Raw genomic sequence first — 18,510 nt, forward strand, 5'->3', positions numbered from 1 at the left:
ATTGAAAATATAGAAACATTATTTTGTGTATCCAACTATTATTAACAAGAATGGTGATTAGAGGGCACCGTAGACAATTGTGCTCACAAGCAGCACTGATGCCACGTTCCGAGGCATGTCTAACCCCCGCACTGACATTTTGTCTCCTTAGCTGATTGTTTCTTTCGTTGCAATAACTCGTTACCTAAAATACTTGCCTAAATTACCAGGAAGGAAATAAAATGGGTAAAAAGTTAGCGGTAAACCGTGTTCCCACTCTGCAGCAAAGTGGTATTTAAAAGCATGGGAAAGGAAGTAGAGTTCCCACTATCCTTAACCCATGATGTAGCACAATAACCCCAACCTGTAACAACACCAAGACTTTCCAGTGAAAGAAGAAGTTGCAAACTATTGTAGCTGATATCATGACACAGCTGACCTAGGGTCATGTGTGTATCTACAATCTTGGAATCAGAGGTTGTCGCATGTTGAAAATTGATAGGTAACCAGTTTTTCTAAGAACTGGGCCATCTCTGAGTGGGGAGCATCACACATTTCTCAGCCTTGGTTACAGGATACAATGAATCATAAACACGTGTTCTAGCTGAATGAATCCATGCAGCCCCCATGTAGGGGTGCAGGCCACACTGAGTCCGTCTTGTCCCCCACAAATGCCCAGGTGGCATCTAGCTTAGAGAACTACCCTGTGGCCACACCACTGTGCCTCTCGCTTCATAAGAGCTGGGGATGAGGAGCGGAGAATGGGAGCGAGGAGAACAGCTGCGTGGTAGAGCCACATGGTACCTGACCCCTGGGTCACCTGCCCCACTGCCTCGTCAGCAAGTTACCCTGAGGAAAACTGCACATAAATGGTGCAGAGTGGCTTGCATCGTGTTTCAGCATTAACGTGGTTTCTCAGTCTGGAGGATATGTTACTGGCCCTCCTCCACCTCCCAGCACCAGAGTTCGTAGGACAGAGACCAAAGCAAAAGCCGGGGCTCACAGGATGATCAGAAGGCTGAGAAGAGAACACGAGCTAAGGAGGTAAGTTGAAAGCACTTTCACAGGTAAGTCTCAAGAATGAGAAAAACAAACAAAATGTGTCAAAAGGTGAGAGACAGGCATTGGGGGCAGAGCCAAGATTCAAGCTGAAAGGCTTATTGATAAAAATATGTTGCAATGGTGAGGATTCTGGATAATCACTTATCACTTGGTAGCTGGCTTACTTCATTTTTCTGATCCTAATCTACCCTGCTGCCTTGTTCTGAGCATGGGAAGAAACACGCATTTGGGGCCTGGTGTACGGTAGCGTACCCCTGGAAAGGTTTCTCCTTTCTTTAAGGAACAATTCTTGCCTGACCATATCCACACTTTCAGGAGCTTTAATAAAGTAACGAATGATTTACAGACAAACCTCTGGCACTCCTGCTCCAGTCATTAATTCCTTCCCAGTGTGGCGGGTGAGCATAGGAGACGGTACCCGCCCGCGTCAGTCGTGTGAGGCGGGTGCTCTGGTGTTTAGGCAGTTATAGTCACAGCACTTACCACCACGTTAACTTTCATCGTGTCATCACCACAGCGTAAGATCCATCAACAGGATGCTCACCACCAATAAAGTTATGACTCAGATGAAGACAAGGCACCTCAGAGTGTGTCTGGGACCATTGCCACTGATCTGTCAGGCCAACAAGCTTTGTCTGGTAAGAAACTTGTTCCGAGTATAAAACAACCCCATGAGTTAGGTTACATCCACCCGGTTTCTATAGATGACAAAACAGTGGTCCACAGAAATCATACACCTGTTCTAAGTCCCACTGATTTTCTCAGAGCTTCACGTCTCTCATTCTCTGGCTGAGGTCCATTCCATGCCACTGTGGTGGAGCTGACCCCGTGGCTCTGTCAGCCTCAGGTGGATGGGGCTGGCTCAGGGCACCCCATGGCTCCTTCAGCTCTGGCTGCAGGGGCCACCAGAGCAGTCTTCCTTGGTGAGGCATAAGTGGCAGGTGGGCTGATGGGTTATGCCTGCACACTCATGAACTTAGACTCCCATCAGGTAGAGTTAGTTTGTCTTTAGTGAGAGAAAACCATAATTCTACACTACAAGAATTTGAGGGTTCTCTGTATTGATAAGTTAATAAGTTATTGCAGACTTGCGATGTGAAAAACACTGCATTTGGCTGAGAAAAGGAAAGAGAGAAAGTGCTGTTTCCATGCAGAGGTGAGTGGCTGCGTGGGGAGGATCAGATATCATTCCCCAGGACAAATCTCAGTCCATCATCTTGTCCTGTGTACTTGGGGACCAGGAACCGAGGAGATTTTTGTTAAAGCCAAGAAGAGAGGAGGTATTTCTCAGCCTAAGATGCCATTTGATTTATTCCAATTTGATGGTTTTTTACGGAGTGGTTTCCATGAGCGTGCCTTCCCTTCTGACATCCACAGAGCCCATCCAGCACAAGCCATGCCACTCGGGAATCAATGTGTGCTCCATCCTCTCCTCTGCAGACCCTCCTTTCCACTTCCTTCTTCCTCTTCACATGAGCCCCACCCCAGGGACGGGAAATCTATCTGAAAACCAGTGACAACTGGGTTTTACAACTCAAGAAATGAAATATCTCTTCTAATATCTTCTAGATAACAATGCCTGTGTTTAGACCAAAGTTGTGTCTGTCATTTCTTTCCACTCATCCTCTCCTACCTAACCTGCTTATTTTTGAGTTTAAAATACAGTCTTTTTAGAAGGAAATCTCACTCCTTCCGAATGTCTCCACATGTGACATTTTACCAGGCTTTTCAGCTACTTCTCAGGAACCACACAGAGGAAAACAGTCAATTCTTTTTCCTCTTTACAAACACAGAAACCATTTCTTGGAAAGTAATAATTACCCAAGTTTAAAAGTTGAAGGGAAAGGAAATTCTGATGTAGACCAAATCAGCTTTACGTTGAATTTTTATGACTATTTTTGATATTCAGATAAAAAGAAAACACAGGCATGAACCATGCTGTCTGGATATAAGCACCATCACCCTAGGAGGGGACGTACACTGGAGGGCAGACACCAAAGCCAACAGGCAAGAAAGATCTTTTCCTGAGCTATGAAGCATCTTGCCATCCTTGTGCTGTTTTGTCTGCCAGGCTGCTCAGCTCATCCACTGATTGGAGCAGAGAGGAGGGAGGACTCCAGCACTGCTCTTGTCCAGGTATGTCACGATGACGGCCACTGCAGCCACTGGCCAGTCCCGGGTGGAAACGAAAGGGCAACACAAAGCAGACTGATCTGATTGGCATTCGCCGTGTTGGACTCAGTTAGCGTGGGCCACAGTAAGTGCTAAAGGTGGGCTGTCCCTGTGTTTGAGCAGAGAGGGAAGAAAGGTGCAGGAAGGGAATAGGGAATAGAATTCCTCACAGTTGTAGATAACACGCCAGCAGCTGCTTTGGCGCTAAATGGGAGGAACAGTTGGGAAGTGCTTGAAACTTCCCTGGCTTTAGAATTTCTTTGGTTGAAATAATTAGGGATAACGAATGTGTTCGTTGTGATTTTCAAATAATTTCAGGCAATAATGTTTATATTGTTACTCACCTTGTTTAGGAAAAAAAAATATCCCCCTCATGTCTTGAACAAGGTGTATATTAACAGTGTAAATCTCTGCCCCCTTCCCGCCTTTAAAAACCGTTCATTTTCTATAGGAGGACATATGCCCTTCATACTTCCTAGATTAAATGCTGACTAACTCATGAACTGTTCAATAAAGCTAGTCTGATCTTTTAAATTACTCACTTAAGCTTTTTATTGCTTAACATCCCATTAGCAATACCTAGAGAACTACTACAACCTTGCCAAGGATGTGAAACAGTTTGTGAGAAGAAGGGACAGTGGTCCTGTCGTTAAAAAAATCCGAGAAATGCAGAAGTTCCTCGGGTTGGAGGTGACGGGGAAGCCGGACGCCGACACCCTGGCGATGATACGCAAGCCCAGGTGCGGCATTCCTGACGTCGGCCAGTTCACCACCTTCCCTGGCACGCCGAAGTGGAGGAAAACTCACCTTACCTACAGGTGACGGGTCCCAAGGGTGCTCACATCACATTGCAATTTTACACGTTGCTATCACAGCAGAAAGTAATATCTTCTTCAATTTTTCTCTTAAAAGAATTGTGGATTATACACTAGATTTGCCAAGAGAGGCTGTTGAGTCTGCCATTGAGAAGGCTCTGAAAGTCTGGGCAGAGGTGACTCCACTTACTTTCTCCAAGATTTATGAAGGAGACGCTGACATAATGATCTCTTTTGTTGTTGGAGGTAAAACAAAATTACATGTATCATTTTTCTGGTGCTTATTGGAAAAGGGCATGAAGAAATCCTAAACACTTAAGTTACCATTATCTTTTTTTCTCTGCCAGCACATGGAGACTTCTTCCCTTTTAATGGATCAGGAAACGTTTTGGCTCATGCCTATCCACCTGGCCCCGGTTTAGATGGAGATGTGCACTTTAATGATGACCAGCTGTGGAGAGAGGACAAATCAGGTGCGGCCCCAAGCTCTCTGGATGATTTCAGGAATAACATCCAACACCCATCCAAGAAGAGTTTGATTGGGTAGAATGAATTGCACTGAATTAGTTCCAACCTAAAATGTGCCCTTGGGATTCTTCTTTTCTTTCCATTTGCCTCCTTTTCTCATAGAAGATCAGGAAAATGACAGAAAATAAAGGAAATTGTTAGGTCATCTGTTTAAGTAAACATGTAACTATGTCTAAACTAGAAGCCTTTTTATCCCCCTAAATTAATTCTGAAAGACTTCACTAAGTTCAAACTCAATGACCAAAATTAACTACATTTATTTTTTTCAAGTGGCTTCTAAAGTTTGGAAAACACACAGTTAAAGAATTGCTATTTTCAAGATTGGTTGGAATGTTCAGTGCAAATGCAAAGAGCATCTTTGCTGAGGGTACAAATGTGCTGTGAGAAATGATCTCGCTTTATTTGAATGACTATTCTTTTCTGCATAATTGCTTGGAGGCTTGGTTAAATAATTTCTAGTATTAACTTCAAGAAAATTTTTATAATATAAAGAAAAGCTGAAATCAGCGGTGTTTGTGCTGCAGAAAACTGTTATCAGACACATATTTATTCTAAGCTAGAAACTGTGCCTATCCAGTGGCACCGACTATTGTAGAGGTTCTTACAACCATCAAAAATTATGTGATTACATTTGAAGAAGAGGAAGGACAAGTCAGGCTACAGGAAATGACTAGTGTTGTTGTGTAAGAGTGTGAGGAATACGGTGAATACTCTGTGATTAATATGCACTGAGGTTAAAACTGGCACATGGTACTAAACTTGAACAATAACCAACTTCATATTTGTAGAGATAATGAGGAGTTATATGTATTGACATGTAGTCTTGCTACCTCCAAAATATTATTTTGGAAACAATATTTATCACTGTCAGTTTAGGCAAAGTGACCAGGCTTTCCTGACTGAAAAGAGAATGAGGGAGGAGGAATATGGTGAAACCCTCTCTTATTATACTGACTTCAAGTCAACCTTGAAAAATAATTATATTTCCATGAAGTGTGAAATATGCCAATCAATGAACCAATCCACAAATAGGGAGGACAGTGACACGTGGTCCCAAGGATCACCCATACCCCTGACATGTTCATACACGTGTGTTTATGGAACAAACAACTGTTTGATTCTGAACATTTATCGTTTTTCAAATAGGAGTCTATTTATTCCTCGTTGCTGCTCATGAACTTGGCCATTCCCTGGGTCTCTTTCACTCGAATGACCCCACAGCTTTGATGTTCCCCGTCTACAACGCACTCACAGACCTGACCCGCTTCCACCTTTCCCAAGATGATGTGAACGGCATCCAGTCCCTGTATGGTGAGTGATGCTGGAAAAATTAGGCACCAGAGCTTTGCAGTAATGGTCTTCAGGAAAGCTTTAAAATGCTGCATAAAGCATTTGCAATCAGCTCAACGCACTCTGAGAGTGTTTGGAAAGCACTGAAATTGACGGAAGCACCCCATTCTCCTTATGTTTGACCCCCGCATCTGTTTCCTTTAGGCTCTCCCCCTGTGCACCCTGATGACCCCGCGGTGCCCACGGAATCTGCGCCTCCAGAACCTGGGACACCAGCCGTGTGCGACCCTGCTCTGTCCTTCGACGCCATCAGCTCTCTGAGAGGAGAAATCCTGTTCTTTAAAGACAGGTCAGACCAGAAGATTCTATTTCCCTATCTATTCTTTTGATGTACAATGCTTAGAAAGGAAAACAGAAACTTGACAGAAATATTTACATAAAATATTTCCTTTACATTTTAAAATCATTCAGATCTGGTTCTTGATGCATTTTATCATCTCCTTAAAGTAGTCTGTATCATTTTTTTACAGACGTACGAAAGCTGATTCTGGGTCACTAGAATGTAAGCTGGGTGAAGGCGTGGGGTTCTCTCTGTGTTGTTCACTCTTTGATCCCCGGGGCCTAGAATGGGCCCAGGACATGCAGTGCATAAGGCGAACAAGTGAATGAATCATTGGTGCATTTAAATATTATAAACCGTGCAACTTCTACTTCTAGAAGTAGAGCTGTACCTTTATGTGTGCTAACAAATGCTACTATTTAAATTAACTAATCTGAGAAAAAGTGATATATGTTTCTAGCCCAATATTAAATAGCACCAAAAGACACAGAGTGAAAAGCAAAATCTCTCTCCCATCTGTGACCTATGTAGTCCTTAGTTCTCACCATATGTTCAACCACTGCTACCAACTTCCTTTGTCTCTTTACAAAGATATTCTATTCACATACAAACAAAAATGTGTGTGATTATCTTATTTTTTAAAAAAAATCCTAATGAGTGCATAATATACATACCATTTAATGGACTTCTAGAGTGGTGTACCTTGACAACTGGCTTAAATAAAAGTTACTTAAGAGACAGCCTATGCAGCAACAGACACATGAAACGATGCTCAGCGTCCCTCCTCATCAGGGAAATACAAATCAAAACCACACTGAGATACCACCTCACGCCAGTCAGAGTGGCTAAAATGAGCAAATCAGAGGACTCTAGATGCTGGCGAGGATGTGGAGAAACGGGNCTAAGTAAACAACTCTTGCTACTTTTTACTAATGTGCTCCCCCAGCCCAAAGTCTGTTTAGGACTCCTTACTAATTAGAGGTCCCAAAGTTCAATTTTCCTTGCTGTCAGTGCCTCACAGATTTATGGTTTCTTTGTCTCAAAACCACAACAGCTGCCTGCCTGTCACTTCTCTGGGTCTCGATTCCATGATTGGGCCTCCATGGCGTGTAACACAACTTTGGTTTTTTCTCCTGTTAATCCACCTCACATAAATTTAATCCTTAGTCCAGCTGGAAGACTTGAAGGTAGAGAAGTATTCTTCTTCCCTTCAATGGACACTAAACTAAATAATTATATTGCCATCGACTTCAGTACCCTGGGATCACAGGAAGGAAAATGGCCTAGAACAGGCTTCTGAATTGTCATTGATGGAAAGAGAGAATGTTCTTTTATATACACACCAAAAGGAGAAAGACGATTGTAACTAATTTGTATGTTTTCCAGATATTTTTGGCGTAGGTCTCACTGGAGCCCTGAACCTGAATTTCACTTGATTTCTACATTTTGGCCCTCTCTACCATCAGGCTTGGATGCCGCCTGTGAAGTTAATAACAAGGATACTGTCTTTGTGTTCAAAGGCAAGTACCATATAAGAATTTTGATTTGTTTAAAAAAATTCTATTGCCAAAATTTCTCCGACATGAATTTTCTCCATTATGTTAAATTTTGTATGATTTATTACTGCAAGACCTAGTGCCAATGCTTAGACAGATGTATACAAGAACATTATAAGTTTTACTTTAAATTATTCAATGATACTGGGGTACCTGGGTGGTCAAATGTCCAACTCTTCATCTCAGTTCAGGCTGTATTTTAAATAAAGGTTTTTAATGTTTATTTATTTTTGAGAGAGAGGGAGAGAGAGAGCAGGGGAGGGGAAGAGAGAGAGGGAGACACAGAATCCAAAGCAGGCTCCAGGCTCCCAGCTGTCAGCACAGAGCCTGACACAGGGCTTGAACCCACGAACTATGAGATCATGACCTGAGTCAAAGTCAGCTGCTTAACTGATTGAGCCACCCAGGTGCCCCTGAGCTCAGATCTTGATCTCAGGGTCGTGAGTTCAAGCCCCATTTTGGGCTCTGCACACTGTACATGAAGGCTACTTACAAAAAAATTCAACGATACCTAAATAATAGAAGCTACCCCATGTTCATGAATAGGAAAATAGTAATAATGTGATGTAGAAAATATATAGTCAATATAGTAAAAATGTCAACTTATCTATAGATACAAGGAATTTTCCATTCAAATGCCAAAATAGTTTTCATGGAACTTGACAAATCAGTTCCCTAACTTGTGTGGGAGAGCAGAGGCCAAGAACAGCCAGGGTTCTGCTGGGGGGGGGATGAGCCAGGGAGGACGGGCCAAGGAGGACGGCTGTGTGGCAGAGCGGGGTGGACAAGGCCATGTCAGTGCAGGGAGAGACACGCTAACAGGCGGCCAGGACTCTCTGGCCCTTTCTTATATTTTACAACGGCTGTTTCAATCTCTTCCACTGTGAATATGCTCTTTGAGCTCCTATTGAGCTCAGTCACCGAGCTTGAGTCAGTGTTGCTAACATATCTTTGTAGAAATTTGTCCACTCTCTTCTCAGATCGACTGGGATGAAACTTTCTGAGTATTTTGTTATTTTACTTATTATTGAAGTTTTGTTCCCTTTCTCCTTCCTGATATTGAATCTTTGTGCCTCTCTCTTTACTCATCTCATTGGCTAACAGGATATTTAATAATTTTATTTGCATCTCAAAGAACTAACTCTCAGGTTGTCAGTCGTCTCTATTGCATATTGATTTTCTATTTAATGAGTTTCCATCCGCATCATTATTGCCCACATTTTTGCTGTTTTTGAATGTATTGTGTTACTGTTTTTCATAACTTCAGTTTGGTACTTGTAGCCCTTTCTTCTTTTCTAGTATAAACGTTTATGCCTAAAAATATCCCTTTCATCTCAACTTTTGCTCCATTCCTACAAGTTTTGATATGTAGTAGTTTCATTATGTTCATTTTTAAGTTTTTAAAAATTTTCCATTTTTAATTTTTGCCTTGATTCAGGTTATTTGGGAGAGTTTGTAAATGTCAGACTGTGTGGGGATTTTTAAAGTTGGGTATTTGTGACCATCTCACCTTTATGAGAAGGAAATGAAATCATGTGAAGTTGAGTTGGATGCTGTAAAGATTCTTTAACTCTGAAGTATTGTTTTCATCCATTAGTTTATGTGACATTTATTTATCCTTGCGATGTGCCAGGCAGGGTGCTCATTGGTGCAGGTCAACACTGAAAGAGGCTGCTATTCCAGAGAGGCAGATGCTGACAATGCGCTGGGATTCAGGGAGGCTGGCAGGTGCCGTGGGGAGCAGTGCTGGCCCAGCACCCAGGACTCGGCAAAGATCATGGGGCGGGATGATGGTCAGGATGAGTGTTGAAGGAGAACTTTGCTGTGTAGAAAGGAGCCAAGTGTGTAGAGTGGAAAGGTCTTCAAGGAGGAGGAATGATCTACATAAAGAGTCCATCGGGAGCTGCTCAGACAGGTACAGGTCATTCGGTTGGGGTGAGGCAAGACGGACGCAGGACACACTGGTGGTTTAGGTCAATTACGCTGGCAGTGATGTGAGGGACAGATTCAGGGTGTGACAGGGGGTGTGATGAACTAAAAGCAGAGAGACTGGCGTTCAGCATCCTGATACACTCAAATTTGGGTGGCTTCCTAGATTACTCAAAATAAGCACAGTCTGGACTAGTGACCATGAGGGACTCAAGAAAAATCCAAAAGTACCTGATTTTGTGATGTGCAGTTACAAGAGGGTTTCTAGTTAGAAACTTAGACTAAGAAGTCACCAGCGATTATAAGAAATAACCAGAACCAGTCACTGCAATTATCAACTGTATTTATTATTCATAGATAATAATGAAAATAATCTTCTCTAAAACCACAAGCCTTCATTCAAATTTCTTGGCTTTTTTTTTTTTTTTTCAATAGGAAATCACTTCTGGGCCATCAGAGGAACTGAGGTACAAGCAGGCTATCCAAAAGACATCCAAACCCTGGGTTTTCCTCCAGCCGTGGGGAAAATAGATGCCGCTGTTTCTGATAAGGAAAAGAAGAAAACATACTTCTTTGTAGAGGACAGTTACTGGCGGTAAGACGCGGCTGGAATGACTCTGTGCAGAGCCTGATTAGGGACCTTTTGTTCTTTCTTTATGGATATCCCCCTGCCCCACCCTCTAACTTGGTCTAACCTCCAATTTCCTGATTATTAAGAAGACAATTGGAGTTACCCCGCTTCTCAGATATGATAAAGGGCTCTCAGAATGGCTGGTCCCTGGGGTCATAGATCCAGACACCAGAAGACATCATAAGAGGCCAGCTGAGGTCCAGACAGCAAGCACAATAGGAAGCCCAGCTGTATCAGACTGTAGAGACACCATCTACAGGGCAAGTGTGATAGAAAACCAGAGTTTGTTTTGCCAAATGATTAATTTACTTTGCATCCTATGTGTATGCAGTCCTCATGCATTTGTGGCAGGAGGACAGGAACGCACTTGGGCTCTGTGTCGAGGCTTAGAACTTGACCTCAGACGTATAAATGGAGCTTGCATGGAATAGCATGATATTCTGGCCTCTGGAGAAAATGCTGGTTTATGTACTAAGCTTATAGTCCAGGAAAGTCGCAAATTTTTGTCGTACTGAAAATGCTTACCACTTCTTTACCCTGCTTGACAATTATCTGGGATTCAACACTGGAGCAGTAACATTATTTCCTACCATTGTATGTATCGGGGCCTCTGCACAATGTTGAGCTCTATTTCTTTCACTTGCTACAGGTTTGATGAAAATAGTCAGTCCATGGAGCAAGGCTTCCCCAGACTAATAGTTGACGACTTTCCGGGAGTTGAGCCAAAGGTTGATGCTGTATTGCAGGAATTTGGTAAGATGGCACCCACTTCATTGTCAGTGGGAACACTTGAGGGGTGTTTTATGGAATCAAAATGATGTGGGGAATCAAAATAATCTTCAAATGATTCAGTCTTATACCCTTTATACTCTAAATTTTTGAAAATTGTAACTTTCCAGTTTGTGTGAATTGAGCTTACATTTATTTTTCCTGAATAATTTCCAAGTCTCTGTCTCATACTTGCACATAAAATGAAAGGGTGCTTCCTCATACCATAGCCGGTATCTCAGGTGACTATTTGGTATAAAAACAGAACCAAGTAGGAGCCAGGTTACTGATGGCCAGCTGTCATTCTCCTCTCTTCTCTTCTTACCTGTTCTCTCCCGTCCCATCCCGAGGGGCCTTATCTGGCCTTCTTTTGAAGTCTGCAGTTGCCTACATTGAGTAATTCATTGGTAAATGAATAGTAGTCTTCCCATATGCTCAAAATAGACAAAATTCAGTTCCTGGCCATGGGTAGATGGGATGGTAGCATGTGTGCTTGTTCTGAAGCAATTTTGGAGGGAGATTCTAGGACACGACAATCGTAATGCTCATGGGGCATGTGATCTTATTGCAAAGATGTCTTGTCCTTAGTGCATACAAAGAAATGGACCTCCAGTGCTTTGTATTGTTGGCCTGATTCTCTTGGGTCCAACTGCCTCCCAAGCTGCACTTTAGGACCTAGAGGGGGAAGTGGGAGAATTTAAAATACCATAGAATTTTATCAATCTGGAGGTAGTGTAATCCAATGTTGTCGAGCACTGGCTTTGAAGTCAGGTGAGATGGAGTTCTCCCTCCATCTTTCATGAGAGATGTTACCTTGGGGAAATTGCAAAATCTCCCTAATTCTCACTTTTATCCCCATTAGTGACATCTCACGCTTTTTCGGTAAAGATAGAGGAGAGAAAGCATGTGAGCACTCAGCACAGGGGCTGGCACAGAATAACTGCTGAATAAATGCCATTCATTATTAGTTCACTCTTATTCTGAGATTTGCATGTTGCAAAATTGATTTATTTGAAAAATGTCTCATCATTTTCCTCATCTATGTTTACAGGATTTTTCTATTTCTTCAGCGGACCATTACAGTTTGAAGTTGACCCAAATACCAGGATGGTGACACGTATATTGAAGAGTAATAGCTGGTTATATTGTTAAATGAGAAATGAAAGACATAGATTCGTTTTAAATGAATTTGATAATTATTCACTCAATTTATTATAAGTCAGAGGGATGAATTTTTCCTGCATGTGCAGTGGCCAAAGAGGAGGAGCTCTGCAGGCACCTTCGCGTGTCATGGAGCATCTATCTGGACCACTTCACTTGCGGTTGGATTGCATTGACTAGAAATGGGAAACATCCATGTGCACTAGTCAGAGAATGTATGTCCATGGGTGTTTTATTTGCTATTTAATAAAGATTTTTATTTTTGACCTGTTCCTTCTTTCTAGAATAATTTGTTTTTAATATAACAACCACAGTGTGGACTGAGCACTTATCAGCTGTTCTGCTGGTAAGTGTGTTGGGAACACATGCTCCAGGGATGCGGCATATGGCTGCCATGTTTCCTTTCCTATCCTCTCCACCAACGGGATCTTTATTTTCATCTCCCAGATATCGTAAGCGTTCTTTATACGTCCAGGGAAGAAAGAGCTTAGTCAGTAGTTGTCCAGTATGACTGGGTCTGGACAACGTTGGAAAATAGAATTCTAGAATATTGGAGCCTAAGAACCTAGCAAATCATCTAGCACGTGCTATCATTCAGAGGCACAGAAACAAAACTAATCTGAAATCCAGCCACCATTTTTTAACCCAAGTGTTATTTCACTGGTGCTCCCTGACTGCCCTGGAGACCAAATCTCTCAACTCCTTCTCGTTCTTTCATTGAAATATTCTCTTGTGACCATTTTGTAGCTGGCGACTCCTGAGCGATAATAGCTCCTGTGGACACGCCAATTGTATGACGGGTTTATCATCACTAAGTTATATGTGTCACATCTTACCAGGTACACTATGGTGACTTGGTCGTTCTTTTATTGACTGACTTACATGACAGGCACTGTCTTGAGTACATGTAGGACAGTGAGAAAAACACATTTGACCCAACTTCTTTGAGTTCTGCCCAGTGGGAATAAAAAAATCAAAGAAAAAGAACCCAAATTAATATATAATTATAAATTATATAAATATTATTAAATAAATAACAGAATGATAAGGGAGAATAATGTTAGGGGTAGGATGGAGCTACCAGCTAAAGCCTGGTTGTTCGAAAATGTCTCTCTGGGACAAGAAAGAAGAAAAAATAATGTAAATTCCACTGGCCAGGCCAACAGTGGAAGGAGATCCAGCATTCTAGGAAGAGAAAATACACAGTAATGTCAAGGCTCAGAGGTGAAAGAATCTTGCCATGTTCATGGAGCTGAAAGAAGGTAGGCGCCTGAGTAGTATGCTGGAGGGTAGCAGTGGAGTAAGAAGGTACCAGACAGATAGGAAGGATCCAATCATGTTCAACATATTAAAGATCTGTATTGTATTTTAAGTGCATTATGGATTTGCTGAAGGAGTTTTTAAGCGGAAAAGTGACACAAGCCAGTGTGTATATTGAGTGAGCTCTCTAGCTGGAGAGAATTGGAAGGAAGTCATGTTGCAAACTGGACAACACATTAAAGGAGATGACGGGATACTGGGACACGTGATGGATGTGAGCTGTATCTTAACATCATCCGATTCAGCAGCGGGCTAGTTCTGAGGGCAAAGAAGGTGTTCAGAGTAACCGCTGGGGTCCCAGCATGAGTACTGGGAGTAGCAGCGGCTCCAGGGTAGCTGAGGGGCATTGGGAGGGAAGCAGTTTTGTGAGACATAGTTAACAGTGAGGAAGAATTATCTAACTTTCCAAATTTAGAAATTGCTGTGAGATAACCAAGTAAAGGCATCAATAGGCCATTTGATGAAAAAGTGTGGAGCCTGACACAGAGCAGATGACGCTGTGGGAAATGGGGTATCTGTGAAGTTGTGGGGACAGGTGGGGATGCTCAGAGGGTTGCAGGGAGGAGATGGTGGTGAGGGACAAAAGCACATGGCCCTGGTCTCAGGCTAGACCAGCTGATGCTGTGCTCATGAGCAGCTCCCAACTTTCTGCGGGTTAAAGCTAAAAGCCAACCAAGGTGTCCTGGTGGGATTTCTACTCCAAGCTGTCCCCCTTCCAGACCCAGCAGACGGAATGGCCACCCTCTCGAGCTATGTCCGTCACTATGCAGAGGGAAAGCATCGTTGCTGTTTCACGCCAACTCCCAACTCTGTGCAGATATAACAAACATCCTTCTGTCTGCATGTCATTGGCCAAAGGAAGTTCACTGTGCCTCATCAAACGCCATAGATCCACACGTGACATCCTGTCACATGCCTGAGGGAAGTCGGAAATACTTAGTAATTAACCACAAATCATAACCACAAGGAATTGTTTTGTTCAAAAAAAGGAACATTTCCATTTTTTCTTCAAGTATTTGACATTAGACTCTTTGAATTGGAAGTACACACAAATGGCCCAAAGTCCAAAGGAAGAAAGCACTATTTATTTAGTATAAAGTTTCTCCCCCCACAGCTTCCCAGCTTCCCAGCTGTGAGCACTGCTCCCGTCATCCATGCGTCTCTCCTATGCACTTACTCCATGCAGCGCGGCTGTGAGCATGGCGGTGGAAATGTGGCCACAGTGTCCTGGGGTGGTTTGGGTGTAGACAGATTGGTAGGTGTTAGAGCTGTTTCCGGTTGTGGTATGAGACTTGTGTCTGCCGCTGTTTGGGCTCCACACTCAGAATGACAGCTGTGCCCTTCAGACCAGATTCCTCCATCTGTTATCTCTGTCCATATGATCTTCTCTCCGTGAACTGTGCCTCATGGGCCACCGCACCGAGTCCACCACTGCGGGAAGGAGAGAGGACCCCATACCCGGGACCGGCTCAGACCTCGAAGGTCGGGGAGCCTGGCCCCAACCTCATCATGACACAGCCAGTGTGCGAGTGAGGGAACACTTGATGTAGAGACAATGACACTGACGTTCTCCACCAAGAATGACATGGGGTGAGAAAGTAGAAAGCGTGCACAATTCGGGGAGATTTTGGCAAAGACGGTGCTCCAGAAACTGTTTTCTCTTATGCTTCCAGGCTAATGAATGCCTTCATTTGGTTGAGGGGTAAAGAAAAAGTGGAACTTCAATCCACAGGCCCCATACAAGGTGCTTTATATGTGCAATCCATTTAGGCTTCATAAAAATGGTAGTAAATAGTAATGTCTAACTATCGTAGAACTCCGACTCAGAAGGAGAGACTTTCCCGTGAGCCACAACTGCTAAACAGTCTCGCCGAGATCCTACTCCAGAACTCGGTGGTTCAAACATCTTGCTCTTCTTATTGTTCTTTTTTTAAAATAACTGTTTTATTTATTTTTGAGAGAGAGAGAGAGAGACAGAATTTGAGCAGGGGAGGGGCAGAGAGATGGGAAGACACAGAATCTGAAGAGAGGCTCCAGGCTCTCAGCTGTCAGAACAGAGCCGGATGCAGGACTTAAACTCACAAACCGTGAGACCATGACCTGAGCTGAAGTCAGACGCTCAACCGACTGAGCCACCCAGGTGCTCCACATCTCGCTCTTCTTGAGGCTAGATTCACAAACCTCAAGTCAACCCAAACTAGTTTAACTTTGTCTCCATCGTGTGCTAGTTAAAGTCTTTGCTTTTAAAGGCACAAGAGTTCACTGAGATCATCCTTCTCTGAGTCAGCTGCACTATACGGACAGGGTGTTACTGATTCTGCAGACCTCGGGAGATAAAACCAGGTGAGGACAATGAGCACTGAGACAAAACAAGCTATGACTCACCCTCAGAACTGGCAGAGAAGTGTTGGGTTCATGGCCCTTTTTGCACGTTTAGAGATGTTAGACTCAGCAACGTTGAGTGGAACCCTTTAGATTCTTGGAGGCAGGAGATATTTGACTCTTACATTTCTATAGTTCCCTTAACATATGTGGCCTTTCCAGACTTGTTCCTTCTGCCTTCCCTGGTTCAGATAATAGCACCACCTTCCTTTTTTTTTTTTAAGTTTATTTATTTATTTTAAGAGAAAGAGAGAGAGAGAGATTGAGAGAGGGAGAATGAGGGAACATGAGCAAGGGAGGGGCAAGGAGAGAGGGAGAGAGAATCTCAACACAGAGAGACAAGCCCTATGAGGGGCTTGAATTCACAAACCATGAGTTCATGACCCAAGCTGAGATCAAGAGTCTCACAATCAACTGAGCCACCCAGGTGCCCCATCACCTTCTTCTCACACTTTCATCTTGGAATCTCAGTCAGCTTTGACTCAGCTAATGAGGATTCCTCTCCTNTGTCGGCCCGAGCCCAGCACTGATGAGCCGCTGAAGAGGATTCCCAGAGAGACATGCGGTGAAAGTGATTCTGACCTCTGGCCAGTTTTACTTCAGGCAGTTAGAAAAAAGATACCCTCAGGGGCTCCTGGGTGGCTCAGTCCACTTCAGCTCAGTTCATGATCTCACGGTTCGTGGGTTCGAGCCCCGCGTCGGGCTCTGTGCTGACAACTAGCTCAGAGCCTGGAGCTTCAGATTCTGTGTCTCCCTCTCTCTCTGACCCTCCCCTGCTCATGCTGTCTCTATCTCTCTCTCAAAAATAAATAAAACATTTTTTTAAAAAAATATACCCTCACCTACAGGAAAGGATTCTAGCTTTGGGGAGACCAAGTAATGTTGGGGCTGTGAACAAGCTGGAACTCGTCAAGAAGTGGCCATAGGATGGTGTAATGAGACAGAAAAGGAAGGAAGTGAATACAACCTGAGTAAGCTTGGAAGCAGATTTTCCCTTGTCTGCAGATGAGAATGCAATCCAGCCACTACCTTTGGATTTTATGAAGAACCCAGCTACACCACGGCCACGGAAGCTAAAATAACAAACTCAAATAAATAATGTTTTAATCCACCACGTTTGTGGTAAATTTAAAATCAGCCATACATATCTAACACAGTAGGTGAGGTCACAGGTATGTAGCAATCATCCAGATAATTCAGGTCAAAATCCAGTTCTGCTAAAGAAGGTCTGGAGGCAAAAACATCTTGCCCCCTTTTGGAGCTCGCAACCTGGTGATGATATCCTTGACATAGACATGTGACTGTGTCTAGGGGGAGCTTCAAGGCAAATTTTTGAAGTAGGGAAAATTGGTCAATGATGCCCTTGTTTGATTTGGGGTATCTTTCTCTTTCTCTCCCTGCATTTTTTACTCATCCCCTTATCAGGCACCAGACGGCACTCTCACACTGTGTTTTCAGTCATTAAGGAAATCGTGAATGATGACAAGGTTGATGTGTTTGAGTTATAGTGTCTCTCTCTTGCTTTTTACAATTATGAGGGTACATGTGTTAAATATACTTGTAGAGAAAAATGTTCGAGTCAGAGCAAAACAGAGAGGGGGGAGCGAGAGAGATGAGAGACAGTGAGACAGACAAGAGAAGACAGGGAGAGACGGAGAGAAGAGAAAAGATGACATGGTAGAGGTCCAGGATGTGTGAACCATTTCTGACACGCACAAAGGTGATCCAGTCACGAGCAGAGCAAAGAAGGAGAAGTCTGAACTGGTGGAGAGAAGGAGAGGCATCGTGAGTGGAGAAGGAAGGGGTTGGGATGACATCATACAGACCACATGAGGAGCTTATAAGGGGCCAGGCCACCTACGAGGCAACCTGCGGAGCAGAGAGGAGAGAGCAGCCTGGGCAGCGGTGTCATCCCAGCCCTAGGGTGAGACAGAAAACCTGGCATGAGGTCTTTATGGCTCACATGCCAGGAACAAGGAGAGTCGAGCTGGTCCGCCTGTGAAGCCAGCCCCGATTGCTCTCAAAGCGGGTAAGGAGGTGCTTGCAGGAAGCGTGTTCCTGGAGGCTGGGTGGCAGTTCTGCCTTGTCCTGCACTCGTTCATGCCCTCACTTAACAGATGCTCAGCGAGGGTCTGCTGCAAAGTAGGCGCCGTGCCAGGGACACAGGGTGCAGAGCGCTCCAGACACGAGTCTACGCTTCCAGAGGCGGATGGGGAAGTGAGCCGTCTGGCTGATCTGGTCCCGAGGGTGCCAGCCCAGATGGAGAGGCACACGGAGCTGCAAGGCCACCTCAAAGGGGCTCCATCCCACCATCCAACACTGAAGGGTCACTGGAGGCCACAGAAAGGAGCAGACATCCACGTGGAAGCCAAAGAACAGAGATCTACAAGCCAAGAAGAGGGCGGTGGCCCAGGGAGGGAGCAAGGAGACTGGGCGGCATTCGGACCTCATGCTCCGAAGCAGTGCTTCTCACAACACTTGCGGTAACGGACCAGTTTCTTAAACTTTCAACAAATTACACACCAATATTCTTGTAAAATGCACTGAAAAGGAATTACTAGGAAAATGAAGTGAGGC

General features: G+C 43.8%; 1 protein-coding gene across 1 annotated transcript; it reads left to right on the plus strand.

Moving 5' to 3' along the window:
- The first annotated feature begins 3,040 nt into the window (after positions 1-3,040).
- On the plus strand, positions 3,041-12,449 carry MMP10 (matrix metallopeptidase 10). Its single transcript, XM_077769952.1, has 10 exons — positions 3,041-3,177; positions 3,787-4,031; positions 4,126-4,274; positions 4,376-4,501; positions 5,703-5,867; positions 6,051-6,195; positions 7,573-7,706; positions 10,107-10,266; positions 10,952-11,055; positions 12,122-12,449. The coding sequence occupies exons 1-10, from the start codon at positions 3,073-3,075 to the stop codon at positions 12,220-12,222; spliced, it is 1,434 nt and encodes a 477-aa protein (XP_077626078.1). The 5' UTR covers positions 3,041-3,072; the 3' UTR covers positions 12,223-12,449.
- Positions 12,450-18,510: the final 6,061 nt, after the last annotated feature.

The sequence above is a fragment of the Crocuta crocuta genome, unplaced genomic scaffold (genome assembly GCF_008692635.1).
Source record: "Crocuta crocuta isolate KB4526 unplaced genomic scaffold, BGI_CrCroc_1.0 scaffold80, whole genome shotgun sequence".
Taxonomy (NCBI): Eukaryota; Metazoa; Chordata; class Mammalia; order Carnivora; family Hyaenidae; genus Crocuta; species Crocuta crocuta.